Raw genomic sequence first — 26,412 nt, 5'->3', positions numbered from 1 at the left:
CCACCTACTGAGGAGGCAGCACTAAAGGAAAAGCAATTTTTAGATTTAAGCGACATTACAGATATTTATTTCACTGCTGGTAGCAATGGATCAAAAGATACATTTTGATCTTCAGCTGCCATTCAAGTTCATAGTCTGAGCAGAATCTAGCATGATAATCTCTTGTGTTTCATTTTATAGGCTTTGTCAACTTTTGTCTCAGCTCTGAAAAAGAATTTAGTTGAACAGTAGTTGCAGAAGCTAATGCTTTTTGAAAAGCAACACAAAAGAACTGAAAGTTAAGCTGTAACATACAGAAGTACTTGAAGTTGGAAAGTATTCAGCTCAACAGTATTTTTCTCTTCTGGATCTCACTGGCTTCTCACTGGATGAACTGTTTAAGGCTATAAATCCCTTTCATTTTTATTTCTTTTAAAACGGAATGACAAGTTTACCACCTATAGGGAATATCTGCTTTCATACTGCCTCTGTGTGCTTTTAGCATTTGGTACAAAACAAGAAAAAATGACAACATAAGGAGCTGAATATCAAGGAATTTTCTTCAGCCATAAAAAATGAGTACATGGAAATCCTGATACTAAAAGTCTCGTACTTTTCTAAAGTCAGCAGCCTCAAAAGTAATTTAAAAATTAATGGTAATATTATCAAAAGATGCAGGAGAGACAGACTTAAAGATGTCATTTTTCAGCCACTGGTGCTCCAAAAGAAATGAAGGACTGGGTACTTTATGTCTACTTTGTCATCACCACAAGTAACCCCTCTAAATGTCTAAACGATGAAGTGTGTATTTATGTTAACATATAGGATGTGCTGTAGACAATTCTTATGTATAGCAACAGAAAAGGTCTGAATGTTTGTGATAATATACACTACTTCTGTTATAACAAAGAATATGTTTTTTTTTTCTCCCCACATTTACCTGTTTTGCACTTGAACATAGAGGAGAAGAGGAACAGACCTTCAAAGATCATCCAGTCCAACCTCTCAACCACTTCATGGCAAACCAATTGCTACAGCATACTAAGGAGGGCACTGTCCAATGTTTCTTGAACATTGACAGGCATAAGGCATCAATCACTTCATTAAGAAGCCTGTTCCAGTGTTTCACTTTCACATTAAAGATTTTTTTTCCTAATTTCTAGTCTGAACTTTTGTTAATACCAAGTCTGATAGTTTATACTCAAGAAACAAAGAATGAAATAGAATTTGTATTGTACTCTTGTATTATTGCAACTCAATACAGAAAATTCAATACACTCATATAACTCAAAAGACCAAGAAAAAATAAATATGCATAGGACCCCTATATTAGTATCATAGTAACTAGACCTGGTGTGGATAAATGTCATTTAGAACAGACACGGAATGGGATCTCTTGCATCTATGTGACCAAGGACGAGAAGAGAACAAGTCAGAATCAAGGACTTTTAAAATACAAACAGACAATACTTGCCCGAGAAAACAGTCTGTGTCATTCATCCACTGGTTTATGAACTGTGCAGTGATGGGCTCAGGGTTGTGTGGAAATCTGATGTTCTCTAAGGTGTGCAAAAGTAGGTCAGGATTGTAATAGAGTGCAGCTATGGCAACCTGAAGACACATGGTACGAAGCTCGCTTGTTTTAACTCCTCTTGTCAACCGCTCCAGAACAGCCTCCACAAAGAGTGGAATGCACTGGGAATATAAAGAAACAGGGAAAAAAGATCAAGTATTACACATGTTGTCAGATTATTAAAAAGTTTTAAACACATTTATCTGAACTGACCTCCAGGGCTAACTGAAGTCTGGGTATATCCTACGAATGCATAAGATTCGTTTCCTAATACAAAAGCATTTTAAGCCTCTGATTATATGCTTACAGATCTTCTCAAAAACAACCGTTCTATGAGTTAAAAATTGCCAACGTTATTTTTGGCACAGAGGAGAATATTTGGAGTCATTTGGCAGAATTTTAGTGTGAATAAAAGGTTATGAAAAGAAATTGAGGACAGAAATATCCAACAATTTAAAAATTAGCAGGTTTTAGAAACTGAAATGACCTAAATCTGCAAGAAAAAAAAAGTGTTTCTTAATAAATGCAATGTGATGTTAGATTTCTTACAAAAGTTTGGAACAAGTGAGGGTTGAAAAAGAGAGTGTGCACGTAGCTCTACACAATGAAATAAAAACCTACATATATTTCAATATGTAGGTTTACGCTGTATGATAGTTAAAGAAGCATTATGAATGTTTCAGTTTGTGAGTTTCAGTTCAGATTACATCAGTTTTAATTCAGAGTTGTGGTGCTCAGTTCAGTCTTCCACCACACTCTTACTTCAGTGTAAATGCATACAATTCACTTGATCCCTTTCAGATTCCATTTAAAAATAAAAAAAAGAAGGCAATTGTGCACATCATACTATACCTTTACTACTCAGTTTACAATCATACTCTGGTCATGGTGCTTAAGTATCTTCAGCACCAAAAACGCTATGTACAAACTCCCACGAGCTTATTTACACTTTTCTGTATTTCTCCCCATTCCTACGTATTACATCTCCCTAAAATTCTCTGATTCCAATTGCTTTTCACAGGAATTATACACATAGCACTGGAAATCTGCAAAAGAGAGAATCTGTTAAACGTGTATCACCTGGTCAATACCCCGTCCTTTGCACTGAAGAACAATTACTTCTAGGAGCTTGGCTGCATGGCACTCTGCATCTTCTCCTGCATCTCCTGTCAATACCTAGCAATTAAAATGGCAATTTAATTTATCAGTATTAATCACTGTCAACTATGAATGCCAGTGCTTTCGTACATGCATAAATCAAACCTCTAAATGGCATATATGTATATTCATGCTGTATTTTACAACAAATTAAGAATGACAAATCTCATCTCTACAGGACATAAATGAGGATAGGTGGCTAATGGCTAAAATTCAGAAGAAACTGTTGTTCCTTCTTAGCCCTGTTAGTAGTATTTATATGTCCTTTATTGCTTTTTCCTTTTCTAAGGAATTATTATTTATAAGAATCATTGATGTTCACCATGCTCTATTTCTTTGTGACTTCAGTCCTAACAGGCAGTGGCAGATAAACAGCCTGGTAAAGTGAGGACTTATCTCTAGGCTAATTTCAGATTAAAAAGCAAGATGTGTATAATCTCTCTCTGTACATGTGCATATGCATGAAACTTTTTTCATGCAGTATGTTTAAACCCTATGGACAGTGTCAAACCTGACAGGGCAGCAGAATTCTCAATCACGTTAAATCCCCATGAATCTCTTAAAAATAAACAAGTGGATAGATGCTTATAAGCACCTATCTATGCTTCTAAGACTTTATAATGCCCCAAATGAGAAAAAATCTGCAGTGTGATCTCCTACTTTATTACACAGAACAGAAAGGGTATAAAAGGGAAAAAGGAAAATGTATAAAGAACTTCAAATGAGTTCATCCCCTAGCTGACAACAAAAGAATCCAATCACAAAATACACAACCAAAGGAAATCAGACTTCATTAATTCCTCTGCTTACCAAAATAGCTGTTCATAGAAGAGTGCCAACACAAACAACAGCACAGCAGCTTTCTCCCAAACATTTTTGTGCACATTGGTTGTTTCTTGGTATTTTTTTTCAAAGTGTTTCATTTAGAAGTTTGAAGCTGCTATGGCTACTCGGAACTGAGACAAGACCAAACTTCATTTCACTCTGAAATGACTGGCCACTACCTGGCATGTTCAGATCACGTTTAATCTGATAATTAAGTACCAGTGATTAGCACAACAGTAAGAATGAGAAGCCTTACCTTTTTACACATAGCATAAATGATTTCTAAATGCTTTGGATTAGACAGTAAAGTATCAGTGTCAATGGTCACATAATTATGCAAGAGAGGCATCATATCTGCAGAGGAAGGAGAGCAAAAAAAAAAAGAAATTACAGACTAATCAATAAAACTGCTAACCAATGAAGCTGCAATCCTATAATGAGATTCATTAACCCAGATTCCTGGACATGGTTCGAAATTCAAATATTGCTGAAGTCTACTCTAGCAGAATTCTTTGTAAAGTGCACAATGCAGAAGGCATTCTTAGGAGAAGAAACAGAATAGAACTACATTTTAATTTATGAATTTGTAGTTTCCCTTTAACTATATTTCAGCTTTCTTTTATAACCGATCACACTGACAGATTTGAACACACTTCTCAAGCTAGATATGCTCCCGTTATACTCCTACAGTACACAGATGGTCAGGGCACAACTCAAGCACCCGATCACTTTACACCAAAATACAACATGGAAGCAACCTTTGTAAGGCAGGTTCTGGAGATGAATTCCCAAACAGTTGAAACATCAACAGAATGGAAGTGGAAATACCTGCAAAGTATTCAAAGCAATCCTGCTGGAAAACCTCATAGAGAACACCTAAAAGCTGCCACATTTGAGGTGAAATCATCTGGCATGTCAAGCTGTATGCCAAGGAAAGAATTTCTTCATAAAACTCTGGAAAGGAGAAACATTTTGTAAACAACAACCTGTGAAAAAAGAGTCTCTCTTGTAAATATCTCAAAACTCAAAGCGTCATGTAACTATTGGAAGTCAGTAATTAGTAACTATGTCAATATGGAAAAAAATAATATAAATTGGAAAAGACTCTTTTAGACAAGCATTATGTTGGCTGTAGCTACAACAAGAAGCATTGCTTCTCATTATAAATACACACTGGGAAAATGCATTAGCAACGCATCAGTGACATTGCTTTGACTTACTACAAAGTATTTTTACTTTCTTAATCTTTTTTTTTTCCCCCCTCATAAAATAGTAATTGTAGACTTTGTCTTTTAACACAGTTAGCTAGGAACTATAATGAGAACTGCCTCTTCTGGTTTTGTGTGTTAAAGAAGCAAATAAACAAAGATGACGTTCTGTCCAGGATGACAGTACTGTTTGTAATAATCAAAGATTTTTTTCCATGTAAAAATCTATAATCTTTTTCTAAAAATTAGCTCCAAAAAATACCTATAACATGCTTCTGCAAAACAAGGCCGATGATCTGCAAACAAATGCTCTCCAGCTGTTGAGTTATCTGAAATTAAAAAAAAAAAAAAGGATTTTATTTAAAAATCTAGAAAGATCATAATTTAATAATGATCACATGATTATGAAGTAAAGCCTCACTGGTGTTAGTACTCAATTTTTCAATAAGCAGTATTACTTTAAAGCTTGTCATGGCATTTTTCTTTATTGTAAGAATTTTAACTTAAAGGTTATTCTGCAGATCCTGTTAAAAACTGTGCCTGCTGTCCTTTTCTGGATATAATGTAAAGAGGCAAACACTGTACTCAGACTGAAGTAATAAGGCCTCAGTCCAAATTCTTTCTTCGAAGAATGAGTTGAAAAAAAGAAAGGAAGTGATGTTTTTGCTTAAGATCTTTGGGGAGCTTCCCAGAAGGCCAGGCTCGATGAAAGGGAAACATGTAGAATTTGGGAGAATATTATTTTATAATATTTATATAATATTATAATTATGCAGCTATCTGCTGGAGTGGGCAGTTTTAAACTGAGAGGATAACTTATTCAGCCTTCTCGTGTTGGAGAGAGAGACTACTTTTATGAATGAAATAAAATTAGGAGAATGATATGGCCACACTGCAAGCCTAAGTAAAACCTCCAGTATAGGCATCTCGTGGTATTGCCACTAGTCATTCATTAAACATGAAATCTTGCAGAATGTCAGGCTTCCTGCATTTCCTCCCAGCAAAGGGCTTAAGCATGTGATCACAGATTCATCCACATACCTTCAGGCGACTGATTCAGACACATGGCTTAGAGCTGATCATCCTCTAAGCTCTCTGCATAGTTAATGATAAAAGGGAAAGGAATTTCTAAGGAGTTTTCAGCCTCATTTATCACTTGCATATCATTTATATCGCTTCTAAAATAATTTAAGATCCTGAGGGGAGCACTCTTCACAGTATTTTAGTTTGCTCTTCATATAGCAGAAAAACAAGCTGCTAAGCTGATACCATAAATACTCTAACCCCAAAGCTTTTCCTAGGCTAAAATCTGAAGATCCATTACAGATTACCTCTCTTGATGTTCAGTTTAGCTACCAGATTTCATTCTAGCTTTCAAAAGATGCAAGGGGTTCTTGTAAAGGAATGAGACACGTGTTCAAATCCAAAGGAACACGATGGTCACACAAAAAATATGAATGAATTTTTTAAATTTTAAGCTTCATAGTCAGATTTCACATTGGCAATAAAACTTTCTCATTGTAAATCGAAAGAAGCAGAACAAACCAGGACAAAGCGCTTTTGTGCTTTTTGCCTGTTGGGCTCAGATACTGACAGACTTTGTCTCTCTTGCCAGTCACTGAAGTCCTTCCTACCTCAGCCAGCTACAAGTAGAAACAATCCCTTTTTTCTCTGAATATGTGAAATGTAGACTTGTACCACCAAAAAGACCAATTCCTAGAAATCCTATCCAAGAAACTGCTAGGTGAATAACAAAACAAGTCACCATTATCAAAAAGTTACCCACATGCAAAATATTACAACCTAATGACCATTCAACTCTGTAATAACTATCCAAAGAAGTATTTACCAGAATAAGGGCTGAAGAATTACACTCAGGATATAAATTCCCTGTAAGGTTGAGAGCAAAGCTGAAAAATTAAGAAAACAGAAATAAACTGGGCTTTAAATTCAAATTTCTCAGAGGTCACTTGGTACTAATTCACCATCCTGCTATAGTAAACGTTCATTCATGTGCATCAAGTGAGGCAGCACATACACAAAAATGCTTGTTACCATGAATTGAAAGGCATGAAGGAACACTAGACGTAGAAAAGGAAATCTCACCTCCTTGTGATCTTCCACAACTGTTAGGATAGTGTCAATAGTGTGCAAGATACCCATGGCCATAACTGTTTTGTCCTCCACTTCCTCATATTCCTCACTCTGAAGTACTTTACCAAATATTTCAGCCTATGAAAGAAAAACAACCAATTTGACATTCAAAAGACAACTCACATTCTTCATTTTTCATGTAGAAACAAGATAGCTAAGGCAAAACCAGCAGTGCCCTATCTGTAAGAGCTGTCAGTTTTGAAAAATACGCTTCTAGGTTTTGAAAAATGAATATAGAAAATGAATTTTTTTTGAGAAGTCTGGGTATTTTAAAACCTTTTAAATGTTAAATAGTCAGAACTTGACTCATTAAAACCAAGGGCAAAATTCAGCATCTCTGAAAGCCTCTGAAAAGGTTTTAAAGATGCTTCAGACTGAAATACAAACTATGGTGAGTACCATAGGTGGACCTTCACAGGGATTATTTTAAACAGTGTGCACTTCAAACCAAATTATTAAGAAGTTTACCAAATCAGGCATATGCCTGTGATTGGACAGTAACTTTAGTATTGTCTCTTACCAGGTGTTGTGTCATGTCAACAGCGATGGTAGCTACTTCCTGACTGTACTCACAGATCATCTTCTGGATTACATTTGTAAGATCATCATTTTCTGTCTCTCTAACAATGTGCAAGAGCTCTTGCATAACTGGTCTTACATATGGCTTCACGTATTCCTTAGCTTAAAAAAAAAAAAAAAAAAGTTTAAATGAAATCAGTTATCCTTAAACACAAATATACTCAAAACTGCTAGGTAACTGACTGTTCTCCAATGAAGTAATTTTAAAAAGATTAAAATTCACACATACACAAACAAAAACAAAGAGCCCTACCCAAAGCACTGATACAGCACATAACCAGCAGACTAACAGAGTAAATAGACTGCACATACTACAGCCATCTACAAAAAAAAACCATTGTTTCAGAGGAATACATGCCCTTACACACAGAAAGCACTCATTCTTAAATATACACTATTTCACTTCGTTAAAGAAAATGAAAGATGGATACTATTTACTTAATCAAGTGAAATACTCTGATAACGATTTTGATGCAGAAACCCAACATAAAAACTTGACATTAGAATTCTGGGCTGTATACAGTAGCTAATGAATAAGTGAAGCTGTCAGAATGTGATGAAATGTTCCAAAATCTATGTTTTTAAATGGTAAAAATGTTTAGATAAATCTGCACAAATCTTATCGTCGTCTACAAAAATAAATAGATAAATAAATCAGTACATACAATTGATGAATCACTGCAGCCTACCTTGCTCCTGGTGGCTTATTAACATCTGCAGAGCTATGGCAGCTTCTACCTTGACAGGCATTTCTTTATCATCAATCAGGCTCTTCTTTGCTAGCTCTACTGCATTCCTCAAGTTTAGCTCATTGTGAAAATTCAAAGCACTGAATGAATGAAGTACCCAACAGGACTGCATGAAAAAAAGCAAAGGCAAGTTAGGGACTACTTTTCTCTTGATTGCAATGTATTCATACGGTAATGCATAACTGTTTTTACAGTCAGTTAGTTCTTTATTTTCCTTCCCCCAAATCCAATCAATCCATTGGGCACAAAATTAGCATTTACAGTTCTGGTCCTTCTGAAGAAAAATATCAGAAAATAAACAAAAGAAAATTAACCATTTGTTTATGACTCACGGGCACTTATGGATTTTGTTCAAGCTGCACCCAAAACTCTGTGAAAATTCTACTTATTCTTCACAGCTGTCTAACAGCTGTAGTTATTGAGATATTAATGAAAAATAATCACAAAACAGTCACAATTACTGCTCAAATTCTTCAGTTTGACTTAGGATGTAAGCAACAATGTAAGAGACCTTCCTACAATTCAATTAACTGACTGTTCAATTTCTAAGTCAAAATGTTGAAAAATTACCATACAAGATAGCTATTTGAATTTTTACAACATATTTGCTTTACTTCTTTCATTGACACTCAGAATGAAGTTAAACTCAAAGGAAAGAAACACAGCAAATACTAAAATTGACATAATTGGTGAACTTACTCTAGCTCTGAGGTACCCCAGGTTAGACATGAACAATGGAAATACATGATTCTGTAGCATCAGCTCCATTTGATCCTTGAATACACTCTTCTGTTGGTGAAAAGAAAAATAAATTTTGGAGAACACTCATTTCATATACTCAACCTAAGTCAGAAAACCATTTTAAATATCTTGATATCTTGAAAAATACAATGATTTGTCTGTGAAATACATATGAAGAGGTATGCATCTTGTAACTTGAACTGAGCAAACCTCACGTTCAAAACCAGGTAAGTAAAAAATCTGTACATACAATAATCAACTCCACATTACTTTTTACAATACTATACCAGGAATTTTCATTTTCTCTACAGCACTGTTTCCAGCTCATTTTTATTCTTAAAAATTAATTAGAATGAAGAACCTAGTGCTTTGAGTCTTCCTAGAACAGAGTGTATACGTAGCTTACGATAAATCAAAATTTAGTATGAAACAGATCTGAGATTCAAATGACCTGCCATTATTGTAAGCATTACAGCTAATTATTTTACATATCACAACAGCTCACATATTTTTATATATTCATAAATATTGCTTTCAATATTGTTATTGATGGAAAAAGAATTTGTTTATGATAGAAATTTGTCTGGATATGGATAAGCAGTTGAAAACATTTTTCAATATTCTAAATTTGGCAAATTCTAAGATATTCACAGAATGCCAGGAGACTGGGGACTTTCCTAGCATCTACTGACACAATATATGAGAAAAATAATAATAATAATAATAATACCAGAGACTGTGTCACCATGTAAAGGAACAAATAAGTGGCTAAGAAGAGTTGAAAGAGTATATGCAATACTAAATGTATCCTAAGTGATCATACTTCTACTTCACTAATTCATACGTCAATTTTTCCCCATGCAGATTCCCAAACCTTAAGAGAGGCAGATGAAGAACTGGGAAGAGGAAAAAAAAAATACAAAGAAGGGAAAATAATTTTTCCTTTTGTGCACATCAGAGGTTTGCATGCACATAAATGGAGAGTATGTGGAGAACTGGGTAGATAAGCCAGAGTCATTGTGTCTTTGAGCAACTTATGATCAATGTCTCAGTTGACTCTCCAGGCAGAAGACATTTGCAAGTAAGCATTTTATGTAGAAACAGCTAATGGAATTTTTTCATCTGCCAAATCCCAAACCAAAAATTCAGAGTAGAGAGAAGACTGCTACTTTGGGGATTACTACTCTTTTATAAAATACAACCTTAAGTTTCAAGACAGAAAATTTCAAATAGTAGCAGTATAGTGGAATAAATTTCTTTTTTCTCAGGACAAAGGTAAATGAAACTCCATTCAGCATGAAAGGCTCCCCACAACATAAATATTCTATTCTTTGTTATACTCCAACATGAACAATGGCACTTGTAATCCAATATATCTAAAAAAAAATTCCAAAAGTTACTGATGTTTCAGGATTTCAGTTTCAGATCATGTATTGGTACACTGGTTAAAAAATATACAGAGAGAGTATGTTGGTGAACTGTTTCTTGTAACATGAATCAGAGAATCATTTAGGTTGGAAGATACCACTAAGATCATGAAAGCCTACCAGCCACCTAACACTACCAAGTCCACTACTAAACCATATCTCTAAGTGTCACGTACACATGTCTTTGAAATACCTCCCTGGGCAGCCTCTTCCAATGCCTCACCATCCTTTCTGTGAAGAAATTCTTCCTGGTATTCAACTTAAGCATCCCCTGGTGGACTTGAGGCCATTTCCATGTCCTTTCGCTAGTTACCTGAGAAAAAAGACTGATCCTCATCTTGCTACAATCTCCTTTCAGGTGGGTCTCCCTCCTCAGCCTCTTCTAAAGGATGCCAGTTCTCTCAGTCACCCCTCGTAACTCTTGTTTTCTAGTCCCTTCGCCAGCTTCACTGCTCTTCTCTGAACACGTTCCTGCAACTCAGTACCTTTCTTGTAGTAAGGAGAACAGAACTGAACTCAGTATTCGAGCTGCAGTCTCACCAGCACCAAATACAGAGGAACGATCACTTTCCTCACACTGTTGGCCCCACTATTTCTGCTGTAGACCAGGATACCATTGGCCTCCTTGGCCACCTGGGCACACGGCCAGCTCACATTCAGCTAGTTGCCAACCAGCATCCCTCTTTTTTCCTGGGCACCCTTCCAGACACTTCTCCCTTAGCACTGTACCACTGCATTGGGGTTGTTATGACCCAAGTGCAGTGCTCAGCCTTTAGCCTTGCAAGGCTTTGTATGAAGAAACCTACTGCACAGAGAGATAACTCACATAAAATAAATTTTTACATAATTTAAAAAGAAGCCTCGAGCCTCCATTCTCATTCTGAAAGTGATAACTTTTTGGCAGTTACTTTTGAGGTGGAAAGAGGGTGTACTTGGACTCCACAACCTACAGAAACACAAGAGAAATTCTAACAACTATTACACTGGCCAGCAATAGGGCAGGTCAAATGTGTATTCAAATGTCAAAGAAAAACTGAAATTGTGAAGATACTGTGTATAAAAAATGAAGAAGGATAGAAATTCTTACTTCCACTTTCCACTGATTTGGAAAACTCCCAGCTAGATGGTGAAATACATCTTAAAGTCATGCATCCTAGGGTACAAAGGCTGTAAAGCTAGACAAAACATTTCTACAACATGCTAAGCAAACATTTTTCTGGAACCAGGAGGAGCCCACAATAGTGCAAGCTGTTGGGAGGGGTTTCTAAAGAATAATAAGCAACGTTATTGATGGAATGCATGTTTGTTTTTCTTAACACCCTTCCATTTTACTAGTAAAGCATGAGAAGACCAAGGAATGGTTCAGTAAGAAACAAAGAGAGCTTTGGAGAAACTTGAGAACAAAAATCAGCATATAAAATGGGAATACATAAAACCAGCAAAGAACATAAATATTTGTAAAGGAACAAACCCTCAGAATCTTATTGCACGTTGCAGTCTTTCTACTGATTCCAAAAATACAGTTGTGGGCTAGCCAGACTTTAATAAGCTAATATATTTTATTGGAAAAATGGAATTGATAGTAAGAATTACAAACATAAACATATTTTACTTATTTACCCACTTACTTTCAGTAAAATATCTGCTAAGGATCCTATAACATGCAAAGCTCCATCTTTCTTCCTTGGATCAATGTTTGGTTCTGTCAGAATCTGGTAGCAATATGCCATCATTTTTGGCAATACCTGTGTACGACAAAAAGCACAGAATCTCCTTTTGTCAGTGAGGTATCTAAATCAAATTATTTTCATGACATTAAGTTTAAAAAATGATATGACTTTTGTATGTAGAAATCTCATTGTAATCAAAGCAATTGGGAAGTACTATTACCATCTTCCCAGATTTAAAAGGTTCCTTTTACAACTTTTCATCCAAGCTTTACAAAATGGAATTAATCTCCCTGAAATTTTGTATTAGTGACAGTGATTACAGTATTTTTGTTGTTCTGAGGCAAACCACGAAAGGTGAGGAAAAGACAAGAGGTTCAAACAGCACTTCACAGATTTTTTTCCCCCCCTTAACTTCCCATCTGGTTAGCCCACTACATATATAAAGGCATGTGTGCATGTACATGTATGTATGAACATAAACATATTCAAGAGCAGCTTTGACTAAAACCTCAGATTTATTTTAATCTATCAATCTTGGCAATAACTTGTAAAGTCAGCTAGACTTGGAAAGGTTTCTTGGCAAAATAAATTGCTTACTGTGGTTTCCACCAACATTATCTGCTTTTCAGAAATGACGACGTTTTGACAATTTGAGTACAAATTATGAAATTGAGAAGGTCAGCAGACACAGATTGCTTTAACAACAAAGAAAGGTCACAGGCTATTTGACCTGATACAAAGACTATGGTCTTTTCTGAAAATTCATAAAGAAATCGAGCTCCATGTTTATGGCATGTGAAAATGGTTGCCAGAGAAGTCAGTAGGCTGAACAATATGCTTTGCAGGGCTAGGCTGAATAATTTTTTTTAGCATATATCACTGTAAATATAAAAGGATCTATAGAAAAGTTATGCTCTCATTTAAAGATTAGCTCCATGAAATTCATTTCATTCTTCCTAATTTCATTGTTGTCAACAGGACTTTAAATTGCATCAGTGAAAATTAACAAGGATTAGATTCACTTGTGCTGCTGCTACACATTGAGAATCTCTGAACAGCCATGGCAGAGCCTGATCATAAACATGGGAAGCCATTACTACATCAATTCCAATTTGTTTTATCGGGCATGTTAATTTCAGAGCTGTAAGAGGAAACCACTTATTTATTTATACTTACATATTTTAATTCTCCCCAAATTGATGGCATTCAGCCAGGAATGAGTTTGGCCACATATTAGCAAGTAAATTTTTTTGAGATGCTTCCTATAGCATCTTCAAATGTAAGGGAAAATAACATTTTTAAAAAAAGCTCAAGCAAAAATTAAAAAAAAAAAATAATTCCATACCTCTTTTCTCTTCTTTGCTGCTGTATAAAGGAGATTCTGTGCTGCTGTTGTTGTGGATGCATAATCCTCAAATACATCTAACATTAAAGATAAATGAAAAAAATCACTTTCTGATTATAACATCATAAAATGCTGATAAACCAACTTAAGTATGTTGGACACGACTGTCTTCAATTAACATTTGAAGAGTCAGACTCAAGCTCACGTTACCCACAAGAGCATTTATTTCTTGACTTCCTAATCTACTGACCACTCATCACTCCCTTTATCAAGACTGAATTATTTATTCGTTAGTTCTTTTGAGATCATGTATTTAATGGATGAAAAATTGTTTTATATTTGCTGGTTGTTGCTTTCTTTCTTTTTTTTTTTTTTAATTAAAACCACTATAAGAACACCAATGCATTCCAGTGCCATCTGTATAACATATGTACACAATTTTGGCTTGATTTTATTGAAACCTCATGGGAAGCTCTTTGAATGTAAAAAAATCCTCGGATCTGGTGTCATTTAAATTTGCTGAAAGATGAAGCTTTTCAGCTTCTTTCATTACAAGTAAACCTCTTTTAATCGTACTAAAAATATAATTTATATATTGAAAAACAATCTGTGCTGCCAAACGTGTTCTAATCCAAACATCCCTACATAGATTGCATTAAATAAAAGGATCTAGAAAAATAACCTTAAAATGTATTTAAAATTACACATTAACTTTTCCTGAGATCTTGAAGATAAATCAAGATTCAGAAATACTACCATTTCTGTTGCAAATCTAAATACTTTTCACTAAATTTCAAGTAAGTGTAATTTCTGCTTCCATAATACAGTTCAAATCTGTATTTAACTCTCAGCTACAGATAAAATTAGGGCTCACTGCTTACACAAAAATAACAGAATTTAGATACCAAAAAATCAACTACGCATTTGTATCCCTGTCATTAACACTATGATGATTAATTGTTTTCTATAACTTTCCAAGGTTAGAGGGTTGTCTGTTTGTTTTTTAAGTATACTAGGACTTTTTACACTCTGTTTTTTCATATGCTAACCAAAATGCAATTAATTAACAATTTCCAAATGCTACATGTCTCTGTGGTGCCTGGCATACTGGAATTTTCCAGATAAATTTGCTATATTTTTAAAGTACCCTTCTCTTTTTCAATGATATGAGTTTTTTAACATGACTAATTACTATAAATTAGTCCAATGTGTAGTTCCTAAGATTTTTGCAGTGTGACTTTTGAAAAAAAAAATATATATATAATTGTTTTACAACTTAGTAATAACAGTTGGCAAAGTATAACAAAAGCAAGAACAATTTTCAATAGAGAAAGAGCAAGTCAGGCCTCTTCTGGTCAAAGTGTGAGCTGCAAGAGCTTGCAGACAGCTGTCATGTTTCCAATTCAGGATTCTAAAACTGGCATTATAAGGAAAGCAAGTCAGTCTACTAGTTACACTGAGCACATCTGTAGTAGAAAACAATTTTTAGAGAATTAGTTTATGAGTAGCAGCCAAATGGCCAAAACTCATTCGATCTGCCTTTTAATTACAGATTGGTGAGATTTACGAAACAAATTCTCTTCTTCCTATTCTTCCAGACACTCAGAAAGACAAAGACATTATGGTTGCCACACTATGTTTGGGACTACGGTATACAATTGTGATGAAAACCAAAAGTAAATTCTAACTATGGACTGTTACCAAATTTCATGCGGATATATTCATACGGATCTTCTTGCCACAGCTCTTCGTCCTCGTCTTTGTAGCACATTAGGGAGAATATCACTTCTTCTGTTATACTCTAATATTAAAGGAATCAAATGAGTGTAAGTACATAGAAAATCAAATTTCAGTACAGATTCTCTTTTCCTTTTGCAACAGATACAGACAGCAGTAATTAAATAATCTAACTTTATAATATTCATCACCACACACAAAATATACTTCAGTATCTAATCTGTAAGCAACAGAACATTGCATTCTGCAGAAGGTTCTCACAGATACAACACTTAACATGAAAACAGGCTTCAACATCCTTCTCCATAACATTCATAGCAATAACAAACTTATATTAACTAGCTTATAACGTGGAGAAAAGAGGCATGAAAATCACTTTCTACTTGTTCTTACATCTACTTATAAAATATATCCTTAAAACAGTTCGGTTCCTCACAGTTTATGATATCTTTGGTGACTGTCTTTGCACTGCAATCAATTATAATTTCCAAATCTATAGTAATTTCTTTACACTAGCAACTAATAAAAGCCAGAACTTTGTGTCAGACTTCAGCAAAATAAAGAATTAATGGAACAGAATCCTTAATTGAGTTGACAATATCTGCAATAAAAGTTAGTCATGATATTGTAAAAAAGAACTGCAGAGTGGGAATGCTTTTTTTTTTTTTTTTTTGCCAATGTTGATGCTGCATGAAAGATTCATGAAACTACAGAAAACTACTTCTTTTATCATTCTGATGACATGCACTGTTTCTGACTGGGCTTTATGCACTCACTTGTATGTGTGGCTTCATTTGCTTCCACGTTACAGAGTGAATGACTCCTTGGTTCAGGTAGTTTAACGTTTGCTGAAGAACACGTGGTGCAACATAGTCCTTTTGTCTGTATTGGTCTAAGATTCTTAATAGAACCTAAAGAAATAAAGAACTGGTGTTCTTAAATGAAGATGGAAAATTAGCTCTCATACATGGACATGCAGGACACCTTTTCAGTGAATTTCAGCACAAACTGATTAGTTACAAAAGTTCTAGTGTCAGTAACCACTGCAGTGTCTTTGATCCAAAAGTTAGAAATCACTTAAACATTAAGAACCTAAATTTGCAAGCATTTAAGTACATTTACTTTTACTATTAGATCCATCATGTGATCACTTGCAATTATAAACAAAAAACATGCATCAGAATTTATAGACTTAGTTTACACAGGCCTCAGACAAATATGGAACAGATTCTGAAAAGGTACAACAACATTTTCAAGCCAGTTGGTATCTAAATCTGTTAATGGAGTTTGTGTTCATTTTGAACAGACAATCCCCTAAAGAAGCCAAATGACTTTGGAAGAAGAGCGATAATAATAGAAATACTAAACTAAAAAAAGGAAATTGGGTTAACATCTACATCTGTGAATCAGGAGATGAAAAAAATCCTAACTTCAGTTGGTTGGTTGTTGTAAGTATCAGATAGTGTCACATAGCATGCTATCACAAACTCTGTAACACAATGCTTATTAGAAAGGCTTGCTCTTCTAAGAAAAACCTACAGTACAAAGCCACTATTCAACATTTAATAGCAAAGGAACTACTGAGTGTTAGTAAACATAAAGAACTGCCACACAGACAAGCAACAATAAAAATCAAGGACAAAGCATAACAAAAGTACTGAATTGTGTTTTCAGAAGAAAAACTCTACTTAATAATTCTTTACAACACTATAGTAAATCTTATTTTGAACATAACTCCTTCCCTTAGGGGTACTAAGTCTGATCTTATTCTTTTTTACAATACACTCCTTGAGCAAAGATGGGCAATATCTCACACAGACTCTAACACAATGTCAGCAGTTAACTGAAAAATATGTAACAAAGGCTTAGTAATGTAATATTCACAATGGCATTCTCACTAACTCTGCCGTGAAACGTGACAAATCAGCATCTATGAGTGAGAAGTGAAAGAAAAATGCAGATCATCCAAGACCATTTATCTTTCAAGTTAAACTGCTCTTCCTCTGCTTCATATCCTGGTCTTTTAAAAGACATAAACTTTAAGTATTGTTAATGACCACTGCCCGTGGAAGCCTTTTTCTCTACTCAGGAAATAATAGTTGCAAAGAAATTAGAATTTATATTTGACTGTTTCTTCTTCCTTTTTATTTGATACCTAGTAGTCTCCCCACAGCTATTCTTCAGTTCTTATCATTCACGTATTTACACAGAATTGATACACCAGTGGATAAATTGTTTTGTCAAACTGGATGGAGAAAAGTAATTGTTTTTGCAGATAATTCTGTTACTTTGAAATAGTCTGAATGTGACTTGGTTATTAGGCGTGGTCAATGTGGGTTCATGAATCCTGCCTTAGTAATTTGATCTCCTTCTACAATAAGGTCCTCAGCTTGGTGGACAAAAGGAAGGCAGAGCATTTAATCTTTCTGGATTTTAGTATGGCCTCTTATACCATCCCTCACATCATCCTTACGGGTAAATTGGCCAATTGTGAGATAAACAGCTCCACACTACACCAGGTGATGAACTGGCTCAAAAGCAGAGCTCAAAGAATTGTTCTGAATGGGTCACTAGCGGTGTTCTCCAGGGCATAAGTCTAGAGCCAATCCTGTTTAAAACTTTTATCAGTGATTTGGAGATGGAGGTGGAAACATACTCAGAAAGTTTGCTAAGAGCCCTGTTAGTGTTCAAAAAACCTTTGGATAATGCCCTCAGTAACATCTCTAACTTCTGATTGGCCCTGAAGTTGTCAGGCAGTTGGACTAGGTCTCTGTAGGTGCCTTCCAACCAAACTTTCTGTTCTATTCCATTCTAATGAAGTGACAGCAGCCTGGCACCCTGAATAAGACGCTGGAAGTCTGAACCCTGAGAAGCCTGCTGATGCCATGTGAGGGATGTTTCATCCAGCAGTCTGCTGAGAAGCCACATCCCTGCAAATACAAATTATCCAAACAGGTGTTACTTGAAAATCAAGAGCCCAGAATCACCACTACGAGAGTAAACTGCTCTCTTCTGACTTATCAAGAGTTTCTTTGGAACACATAACCCAAAAGCCTGGATGCTCAAGAGCTTTAGTTGAGCACAAAGCCTGGGAACTACCTGCTACTCCTAGTAATCCAGAATGTAGCAAGCTGAATGGGAAACAAAAAGAGCTGGTCCAGAAACATCTGAGCCTGCAAACCACCGCTCCATGGACTTCCAGCCACCCAATTGCTGCAGTCACTTCCTCAAACTAGGGAGATGCTGGAAGTCTATTCCCAGAGGACCACAGGTAAGCTGGCACAAAAGCACGGAAAACATTTACAGGCAGTGCCTCTCTTCTGTGCCGCTTTATCAAAACTGAACCATCTCCACAATCCACGTTACACACAAATAATTAGCATTCCCCAACAAAAGTTTACTTGTCAACTGTGAACATATGCTCTATTTTCACAAAATATGCTAACCAGGTATAAAATATTGCTATTCTCCACACACTTTCTAATTTGATTACATCCTCCTGACATAAAACAGGACAGAATCCAGTGTTCCTAAGTTGTCAGCAGCTTATCACTTACTAAGGAGTGGCCTGATAACACATCCCTCTATGAGAAATCATTGCTTTTTTCTGTTGTTTATGCATGCTGATAACACTGATATACAGTTGCTTTTCTCAAAGTCTTCCTGCACAGTTTCTCCAAATAGCTGAACATTTGTGTGTTATACCTCATATAAGTATGGTACTAAGATTTCTAAAGAATTTCTCAATCACTATTGCACTGGAACTGCTGAATCACAGCCAGAACCTCTGATCGATCACCTGAGGTGAGCAATGAGTCAGTCAGCCCTGGAAGGGGTCAGCTGCTGGAAGGGGTGGAGCCTGGCTCCACCTCTCCTAGACCCATTTAAGAGCTGACTACCAGTAAGGAAGGATCTCTAGAAGAGAACTCCAAAGGATCTAGAGATCCTTCCTTTGGAGTTTTACAGCAAGCCCAGGACAAGGACATTCTATCTATTCTCTTTTTCGTATAGTAATCTGCTTAGCCAAACTCTCTTGTTTATTTCATAATTATAGCATCTGTATATTCATTGATTATACAACTGTAATGAAAAATGAATCTGATTCCATTCAGTTTTGCTTTATGAACTTCAAGATCTGAGCACACTATTGAAAAACAAGATCTTTATTCAGTTAAAATGACTAAACTTAGAAACAAATTAACTGTACTTACTTGTTGTATGCCCACAGCATATGTTTTTAGAAAAAACTCTGAGAACTCAAAGTATTCTTTAGTTACATTTCCTGGACTTCCATACCTTTAAAATGAAGAGAAGACAGATATTTACTTATGTTACAAAGAGCCTTCTGTGTCACGAAAATACAGTGTTTTTTATAACACAAATGACTCTGAGTAGCCTTCCATCCCCAACAAATCCTTTCTGCAGATATTCTACTAAGCCATTATTTCTTACATGATGTCTCACTTCCCTTTTCTGTTCTTAGAACCTCATCCAGTGCGATGTTATAGTCAAATAAATACAGATGTACTGTTGTCATAAGCTCTGTAACTTTTACCTTGTTGATTTTCTTTTCAAATCTTTCTCTGCTTTTGTATTCAAGTATTCAAGAATACAAGCAGTTGTAGATGAATACATTTAAAAAAAAAAAAAAAACTTTTCCTTGCTAGTTTCTTGCCAGGTTAGAGAGCCAAATCATCTCACGAAGAGCTCAAGCCATTGGCTGCACCAGTGCAAGGCAGAGGACAGCTGTGAGAGTATTTCTTTGGTGACTATGAGCTGTTAAGCCAGCTCAACTGTCTTGTCTAACTGCACCTAAGGAATGTCAAAGACTTGTAACCCTAATTTAATTTTCAATCAGCTTGTCAGTTCATTACCGCTCAAAAAGACGAGCTACGATATGTAATGCCCATTTCTTGCATTTCCACCACACCAGCTCTGGTCTATCATCTTCATCGATTTGCAAAGTCTCCTATAAACAAACACAAGAATTTTGAATTAGTTTTGTGTATTGTTAAGATAAATTACTTTTTAAACACTCCTCACTGAGTATATTAATACAAGTTCATGGCACTGACTAAAATTTTGGCTATATTAACAGTTCAGGAACTCTACACTATTTTAATTAGCTAATATAAATGTGTATGTGAAATACCCATCCAATGTCCATACTCGAATGTTCAAAATGACACACATTTAAAAAACTGAAACTCTCAGACTAGAATAATGCACAGCAGTGTCCACTTTTGCTTAAAAATTAAGCAAAACACTACTCCTCCAAATTCATATACCAAACCATATGTAATGTAAAAGCTATTAAAGATAATGTTAAATTTTCAAAACCAAGGGAAAGAGAGTTATTGCTGTACATACATGCATGCTCACACATTTAATTACTTGCTTCGCTCTTCTTCTAGAGATGTGGAGGTTTGATAAAATAAAGAGAGAAACAGATGAACAATGGCTTTTCAATGATCTCTTGCTTTTTCTGAGGAAAAGGGCTAGAAAAATTGAAAGCTTCCAAAATATCATAGACTGGAGTTTTCATATTATCACTATCTCAGTGAATGAAAATTTGGCAACTTACACAATTCTCCTGCACTTCTGTCAGAAGAACATTTATTCTAAGAACCTCAAACAAATGACATCTTAAAAAACAAGAAACTGACAAAGGAAAAATGACCACACTTACAAAACCTTTACATTGACTGCTCCTCAATTGACAACATACAAGTGTAAGAGGTTTGACAATACTAAACCTTACAGGAGGTACATTTCTGTCAATGATGGTACGGAAGATCTCCATCCACTGAGTCATAGTCTGGTTATTCACCAACTGGAGTGGCAATGCATACTGAAATTAAAAAATAAAGAAACCTTCATGAAACACTTATTTTTTTTCTCTGAAGTGAGTAGGAGCTATTTCAACAATAGCTACATTTCTTAGATGAGGTTCTAAGCAAACTTAAATTAGTTTAGATATCAATACTACTCCAACTCTATCATTCCTGGTACACTTTGCAGAGTAACTTCTGACTAGATTCTATTTGAGAAAAGTTCCTTGTGTTGAGTACTTGCTAATTCTTTTTGCCTCCTCCTCTCAGGGAAACCAAAAGCATTTTATTAAGAGAAATGTACTTCTAATTACTACCTAGCTACTATCTTAGAAATGTTACTTCTCTACAAAATCCAAAGTAGTGACAATATTCAGGAAAGTGTTTTCAAAATAAAATAGGGCCTTTTGAACTTTTTTAAAACCCTTCCATCTAATAATAAATCATTTCAGCTTTTTTTTTAACCTTCAGCAAGGCCTTTCAGGCTGCGCCTGATGTAGGATCTTGTCTTCTTTCTCATTCTTTAGAAATACTTCTTCACCAGACTCACCCTTGTAACAGCCAAACACATCTCTGAAAATGCATGTGCCTCAACAAATAATTTCTCCCAGATCTTTAGAAGATAATGAGAAACACCACCTAATAAAGTGCACTCATTGGCAATTATAATACAATATGTAACTACTGCCATTTTCAGAGGCTAAGCAGCAGATTCTAGATACTCATTGTTTCTATCAGATTATGTTTGACTTTATAACTATAGAAGCAGTTCTCCAGCAAGCTTACAGACAGGATGTGCAGAAATAATTAGATTAATTAAAAATGTAACAGTGGGGATTATGTGACCAGTTCTTAGGTAAACAAATCTATAAAAATCATATCTTTATAAAGGGTATTTATTGAACATTACTTTTCCCATCCAAATCGGCATTTTTACTCAAAGACACCCATGAGTGCACTGAAGGGGATTGTTGTACTTAGCAATGTAGAAGTTCTGTTTTTTCTGTATACAGACACCAACCTGAACAAGAGCATAGAAGATTTTTAAAATCTGTTTCTGAAGAAGCACAGAGTAATGGGAATTATCAGGCAGAAGCTGGATCATTTGCTGCTGAATACGAGGCAAAAATATCTGCATTGCTGCTATCAGAGGATCTCGCTCCTCTGCTTTCTTGTATCTGCAAAGGAAACAAAAATGTTGGTCAAGGATCTACGCACCGGAGACTCTCATACTTCTATTCACTAATAATTTAATTACTGCATCTTAAAACAACTAAAATCCAGCATTCACTGATTGACTCTCCCTCCTCCAGCCCCCGTCTCATAATTCAAACAAATCATGCTAAATCTCTAACATAGAGAAATCTCTAAATAGAGAAATTAAAAAAAAAAAAAAAAAGATATTATACAAATATTCTTTGCTACTGAGCTAGAAGCTCACAGCAACAGGGACTTGGCTTTCTCTGTCATTCATACCAATGCCAAACCCAAGCTAGGTGGCTGAACAAATAGTAGTGAACTGCCATTTTCCACTCACATTTCTTTTGTGTAATTTATACATATGTTCCTAGCACCAGATTTTTTTTTTTCCTAAATGAGAGAGCTCGCTGCACTGCTGCTAATTTATGCTTTCCAGATTTAGACTATCAGAAGGATAGTACAGTTAACAACATGCAGTAGGACTACGTGACAGGCAGTACTGTATTATAACACAAAAGTAGAGAATTATTGTATTCATATTTCCTGCATTTGGGCAATCTTCAAACAAAAGAAGTTATAAGCATTTAAGAAATTTTCAAAGCTAGGGTAAATAAAATCAAAATGACAAAGCCTGAAGAAAAAAAAAAAACAACACTAAAGTCATACAGGTTATTTACTGCTGGAATCTCTGCTTACAACTTACAGATGATATAAAGATGATGAAGCTTTCATTTATTTGCAGGAAAGAACGCATATGTCAATTATTAAATCTCATTCTCTATCAGAATTCCATGTAAAGCTGCCAGTGCCTTTATGAATGTCATTTTTGATAATCAGATGAAAAACCAAAGTACTGTGTCCTTGTCTACTGATGGACATCAACTTACTCATAAGTCTTCACCAGCTGATACAGGCACAGGAGGCTCCCAAGCCAGCTCCCACTGTTTTGAGACTGCAAGTAGTAGCCTATCTTGTCAACGACCGCTGTCCAATGGCCAGGAAAGTCATGCTTAATGATAGCACGCAGGCACATTGTCAGCTGGGCTCTGTGGCAGGAGGGAAAGAGAAACACAGTAGAAGATAAGTAATTAAAGCACAGTGTTTAATATTAAAGCACAGATCCCAAATCTTGGCTTAATAGCTACAACGTAAATATTGCACCGTAAGCGTTAAAGCATTATACCTGTTTTGATAACACTGAAAGTTATGGGAGGTGACAGAAGAAAACAAACAAACAAAAAAAGTCCCAGAGGATTAACTTTAAAGAAGGAACTAATTTCAGAATATTTTAACCACTTTAACCGCTTTTCTCTGTTCCTCCTCACTCTCCACAATCACCAGGAAATATCTGAAAACAATTAATTGCACAAAATTAGCTAGCTTTGTATTTTGAAAATGAATGGTTATACTTCTATGTACTTACAAGGCTGAAATCAGCAACAAGAGCACAAATTTGTATGTTTTTAATTAAACAAAACTGATTTGTGTTATAATCCAAGCCAGAGGTTCCTCATCAAATTATGATTTTCCTGTGATCTTCCAGAACAGCACTTCACAACTTCTGAACCATATGGCAGAGTGAGTGAGGTAAAATGTTGTATTGCTCTTCTCCCTCCATAAACTCTTTGAAGCCACTCTGTGGCAAGACAGAGCTGTTAACTGCCTGAAGTGAGGTACTGTGACTACAAAGTTTTTGAGGCATTACGTAAGAAGCTGTACATGCTCTTAGCTCTGCTAAGGAATAAAAGTCTGTAGTAAACAGTTTCTTTTATATTTATCTTTCCTTGCAGCCTAGTAGATACGGAGCCACAAACACCAAGTAATTCAATCAGAGGCTATCAAGCCTCTCAATTTTGAGCTTTGTACAAACTTGCCTTCCTCCTCAAGCCTTTGGAGTTTGTCCCTGTTGTTGATTTGATTTGTTCTTCTCCCTTATTCTTATGAGCAAACAGTGAAAAATACTGACATCACAGCATCAGACTAGTGCCAATAATGTTTCTTTGCCATTTCTATTCTCTGACAGATATAGAAGTTCTTAGTATTTAGAAACACCCTATTCCAGGTGAATTTTCTAGGGGTCGGTTTCAACTGTTCTTTTATGTATAGATGGTCATTGTAATCTCAGAATTTCTATTTGTAATCCCACATTATGAAAAAATGTTTGAACTAGTTTGTAAAAACCTTCTCATACTTCCATTATTTTGTGTTCTTTAGTATAAACTCAGCCTTAGTAATTATGATGAGATGACACAGTAAGCAACGTGCCCTTTCTGCACTACTACAGAAACAACACAAGCTTCCTTACGCTGTAGGACATTCTTGACAAGCGGTTCTTTTAGTGGGGGTTCTAAACATTAAAGTCAGAGCTTCAGAAAGCTGAAATGCAAACAGTGTCTTAGTGCAGGACCGTTTATACCCTACACAATTCCTGTCAGATGTTTGTCTAATGTACTCATAAAGATCTCCAGTGACAGCAATACTATAGCATCCTAACGAACTCATCTATTTCATCATGTTTCTTAATCAAAGTGTTTTCCCTAATCCTAATTTTAATCTATAGTCCATCACTACTCTTCCTGATATGACTACTGACAAAGAATACATCTTTGGGAACAGAGTCAGTGGAGAGGAAGAGGAAAAGCCAGGAAGATGTTCATCTGTTTTTCAAAGATGCACATCACAGCCTGACCCCTTCTTATCAGCCTCACTCTAATTAACATCACGAACAATCACATATTGCAGCAAATCTGTGAATCTTAACTATTCTTCCAGTAAAAACAGAACAGCATTTTCTTATTCTTTTAGCATCTTAAAATCAAGAATGTCAATTTAAATGCTAGGATTGCATTAAAAAAAAAAAAGGGGAAAGTAACTGAGGTAAGAGCTACTAGAAAAACAAATGGATTTTGAGCTGTAATTTTTGAATGGGTAATTCTGTATTATTGTCTGCCCTGAATCAGCTGTACTGACAGGCTGCCATTACAAGATACTTCCAACTACACCATAAGGGAATCAATCACAGTGCACTTAGCCAAGTTAACACATTTCTGAAAAAAACAAATGCACGCTAAAATGAATACACTAAAATTGATTATTATTTCTATATTCTCAAAAGAAGCACTGACTTCATTTCCCAAAAGATTGAGATTTTCACATCTGGACTGGTAGGTCTGAAAACCTGAGCAATAAAAAGACCCCCTACAAAACATAAGAATACCTCACTAAGTCAGGAGAGCGAATTATTCCTTCTACAATGTTATCACGAATCTGCTGACGATCGTTTTCATGAATGTTGAAAGGAAATACTGCTTCTCCAGGAGGTGGTTCACGGTCAGGCCAGTACTGCGTCACCATGTTCTTCAGGTAGATGGCAGCTACGTATAAGAGATGTGGAAATAATAGTTTGGATTTAATTCTAAAACATCTCTACATTACTGTGCTCAATGTGTACAGTAGTACAGTTGAAAAGCAGAACAAAGAACAGAAGAGACAACTGAAAACCTCTGCACGGGTTTGTAACAATTGTAAGAACTAAGAACAGTTGAGAACATTTTTACACACATCTAAAATAACTCATCAAGCTCAGTAAGTGAAGCTTTGGAAAGCTCATGTAAACAAATCATTGTACGCACAGAGAGGACGCTCTGCTTGGGGAAATGCCCAGTATGAAACTGGCACATGGCCTACCTTCTATTCAGATAGAAATGTTTGTTGTGAATTCCCTAAGCTTTATCTCACTGCTAGGATTTCCCATAATCCCTCAGAATTGTTCCTGTCTGTCTCATGCGAAAAACCATGCAAAATAAAGTTAATCTTCTATTGAAAATAAGCAGCATTTATGCCTCAGTATTGAAATGCCTGTAGGCATTCTTTAGAAAATGGGAAATACACTGTAAGACATTAAAGTAACATTCTTAATAAACTCTTATCCCTTTACAACTTTGGCTGATTATTGACTAGCGTTTTAAAGTACGAAAAAGACATTCTTGTGCCCAACTTTTTTTGTCATGACAAATTACCAAGCATGAAAACATGCAGTTTGTAAAATATTATGTAGGAAGAAGAGGACAAATTGTTCTTTGACTATTAAATGCCAGAATATTCAGACCAAAAAAAAAAAAAACAGGTCCAGAAAGATCAGACAAAGACTTTAATTCACTTTGTCCATAAGTCTTAATGTTACACAGATTCTTGGCTGTTTACAAAAACTTAGGGAAACCTGGTGATATACAGATT

The 26,412-nt window shown here is 35.5% G+C and overlaps 1 protein-coding gene across 2 annotated transcripts in view; it reads right to left on the bottom strand.

Annotated features, from left to right (window-relative positions):
* Positions 1 to 26,412, bottom strand: part of IPO8 (importin 8) — a 43,127-nt gene that overhangs the window by 8,709 nt on the left and 8,006 nt on the right. For both annotated transcript variants that reach the window (XM_031589843.2, XM_031589842.2), the window contains exons 3-21: positions 25,394 to 25,550; positions 23,064 to 23,222; positions 21,998 to 22,154; positions 20,907 to 20,996; positions 20,020 to 20,114; positions 19,357 to 19,441; positions 15,922 to 16,056; positions 15,110 to 15,209; positions 13,409 to 13,485; positions 12,022 to 12,138; positions 8,925 to 9,014; positions 8,166 to 8,331; positions 7,418 to 7,578; positions 6,850 to 6,975; positions 5,006 to 5,072; positions 4,364 to 4,489; positions 3,792 to 3,889; positions 2,633 to 2,728; positions 1,454 to 1,674 (exon numbers count right to left, since the gene is read on the bottom strand). In XM_031589843.2, coding sequence (XP_031445703.1) covers positions 1,454 to 1,674; positions 2,633 to 2,728; positions 3,792 to 3,889; positions 4,364 to 4,489; positions 5,006 to 5,072; positions 6,850 to 6,975; positions 7,418 to 7,578; positions 8,166 to 8,331; positions 8,925 to 9,014; positions 12,022 to 12,138; positions 13,409 to 13,485; positions 15,110 to 15,209; positions 15,922 to 16,056; positions 19,357 to 19,441; positions 20,020 to 20,114; positions 20,907 to 20,996; positions 21,998 to 22,154; positions 23,064 to 23,222; positions 25,394 to 25,550 — 2,323 coding nt within the window. The remainder of the gene's footprint in view (positions 1 to 1,453; positions 1,675 to 2,632; positions 2,729 to 3,791; positions 3,890 to 4,363; positions 4,490 to 5,005; positions 5,073 to 6,849; positions 6,976 to 7,417; positions 7,579 to 8,165; positions 8,332 to 8,924; positions 9,015 to 12,021; positions 12,139 to 13,408; positions 13,486 to 15,109; positions 15,210 to 15,921; positions 16,057 to 19,356; positions 19,442 to 20,019; positions 20,115 to 20,906; positions 20,997 to 21,997; positions 22,155 to 23,063; positions 23,223 to 25,393; positions 25,551 to 26,412) is intronic.

This window comes from Phasianus colchicus, chromosome 1 (assembly GCF_987193195.1).
Source record: "Phasianus colchicus chromosome 1, bPhaCol1.hap1.1, whole genome shotgun sequence".
Lineage (NCBI taxonomy): Eukaryota > Metazoa > Chordata > Aves > Galliformes > Phasianidae > Phasianus > Phasianus colchicus.
Note: the sequence above shows the minus strand (reverse complement) of the source record. Positions and strands in the feature narration are given on the sequence as shown.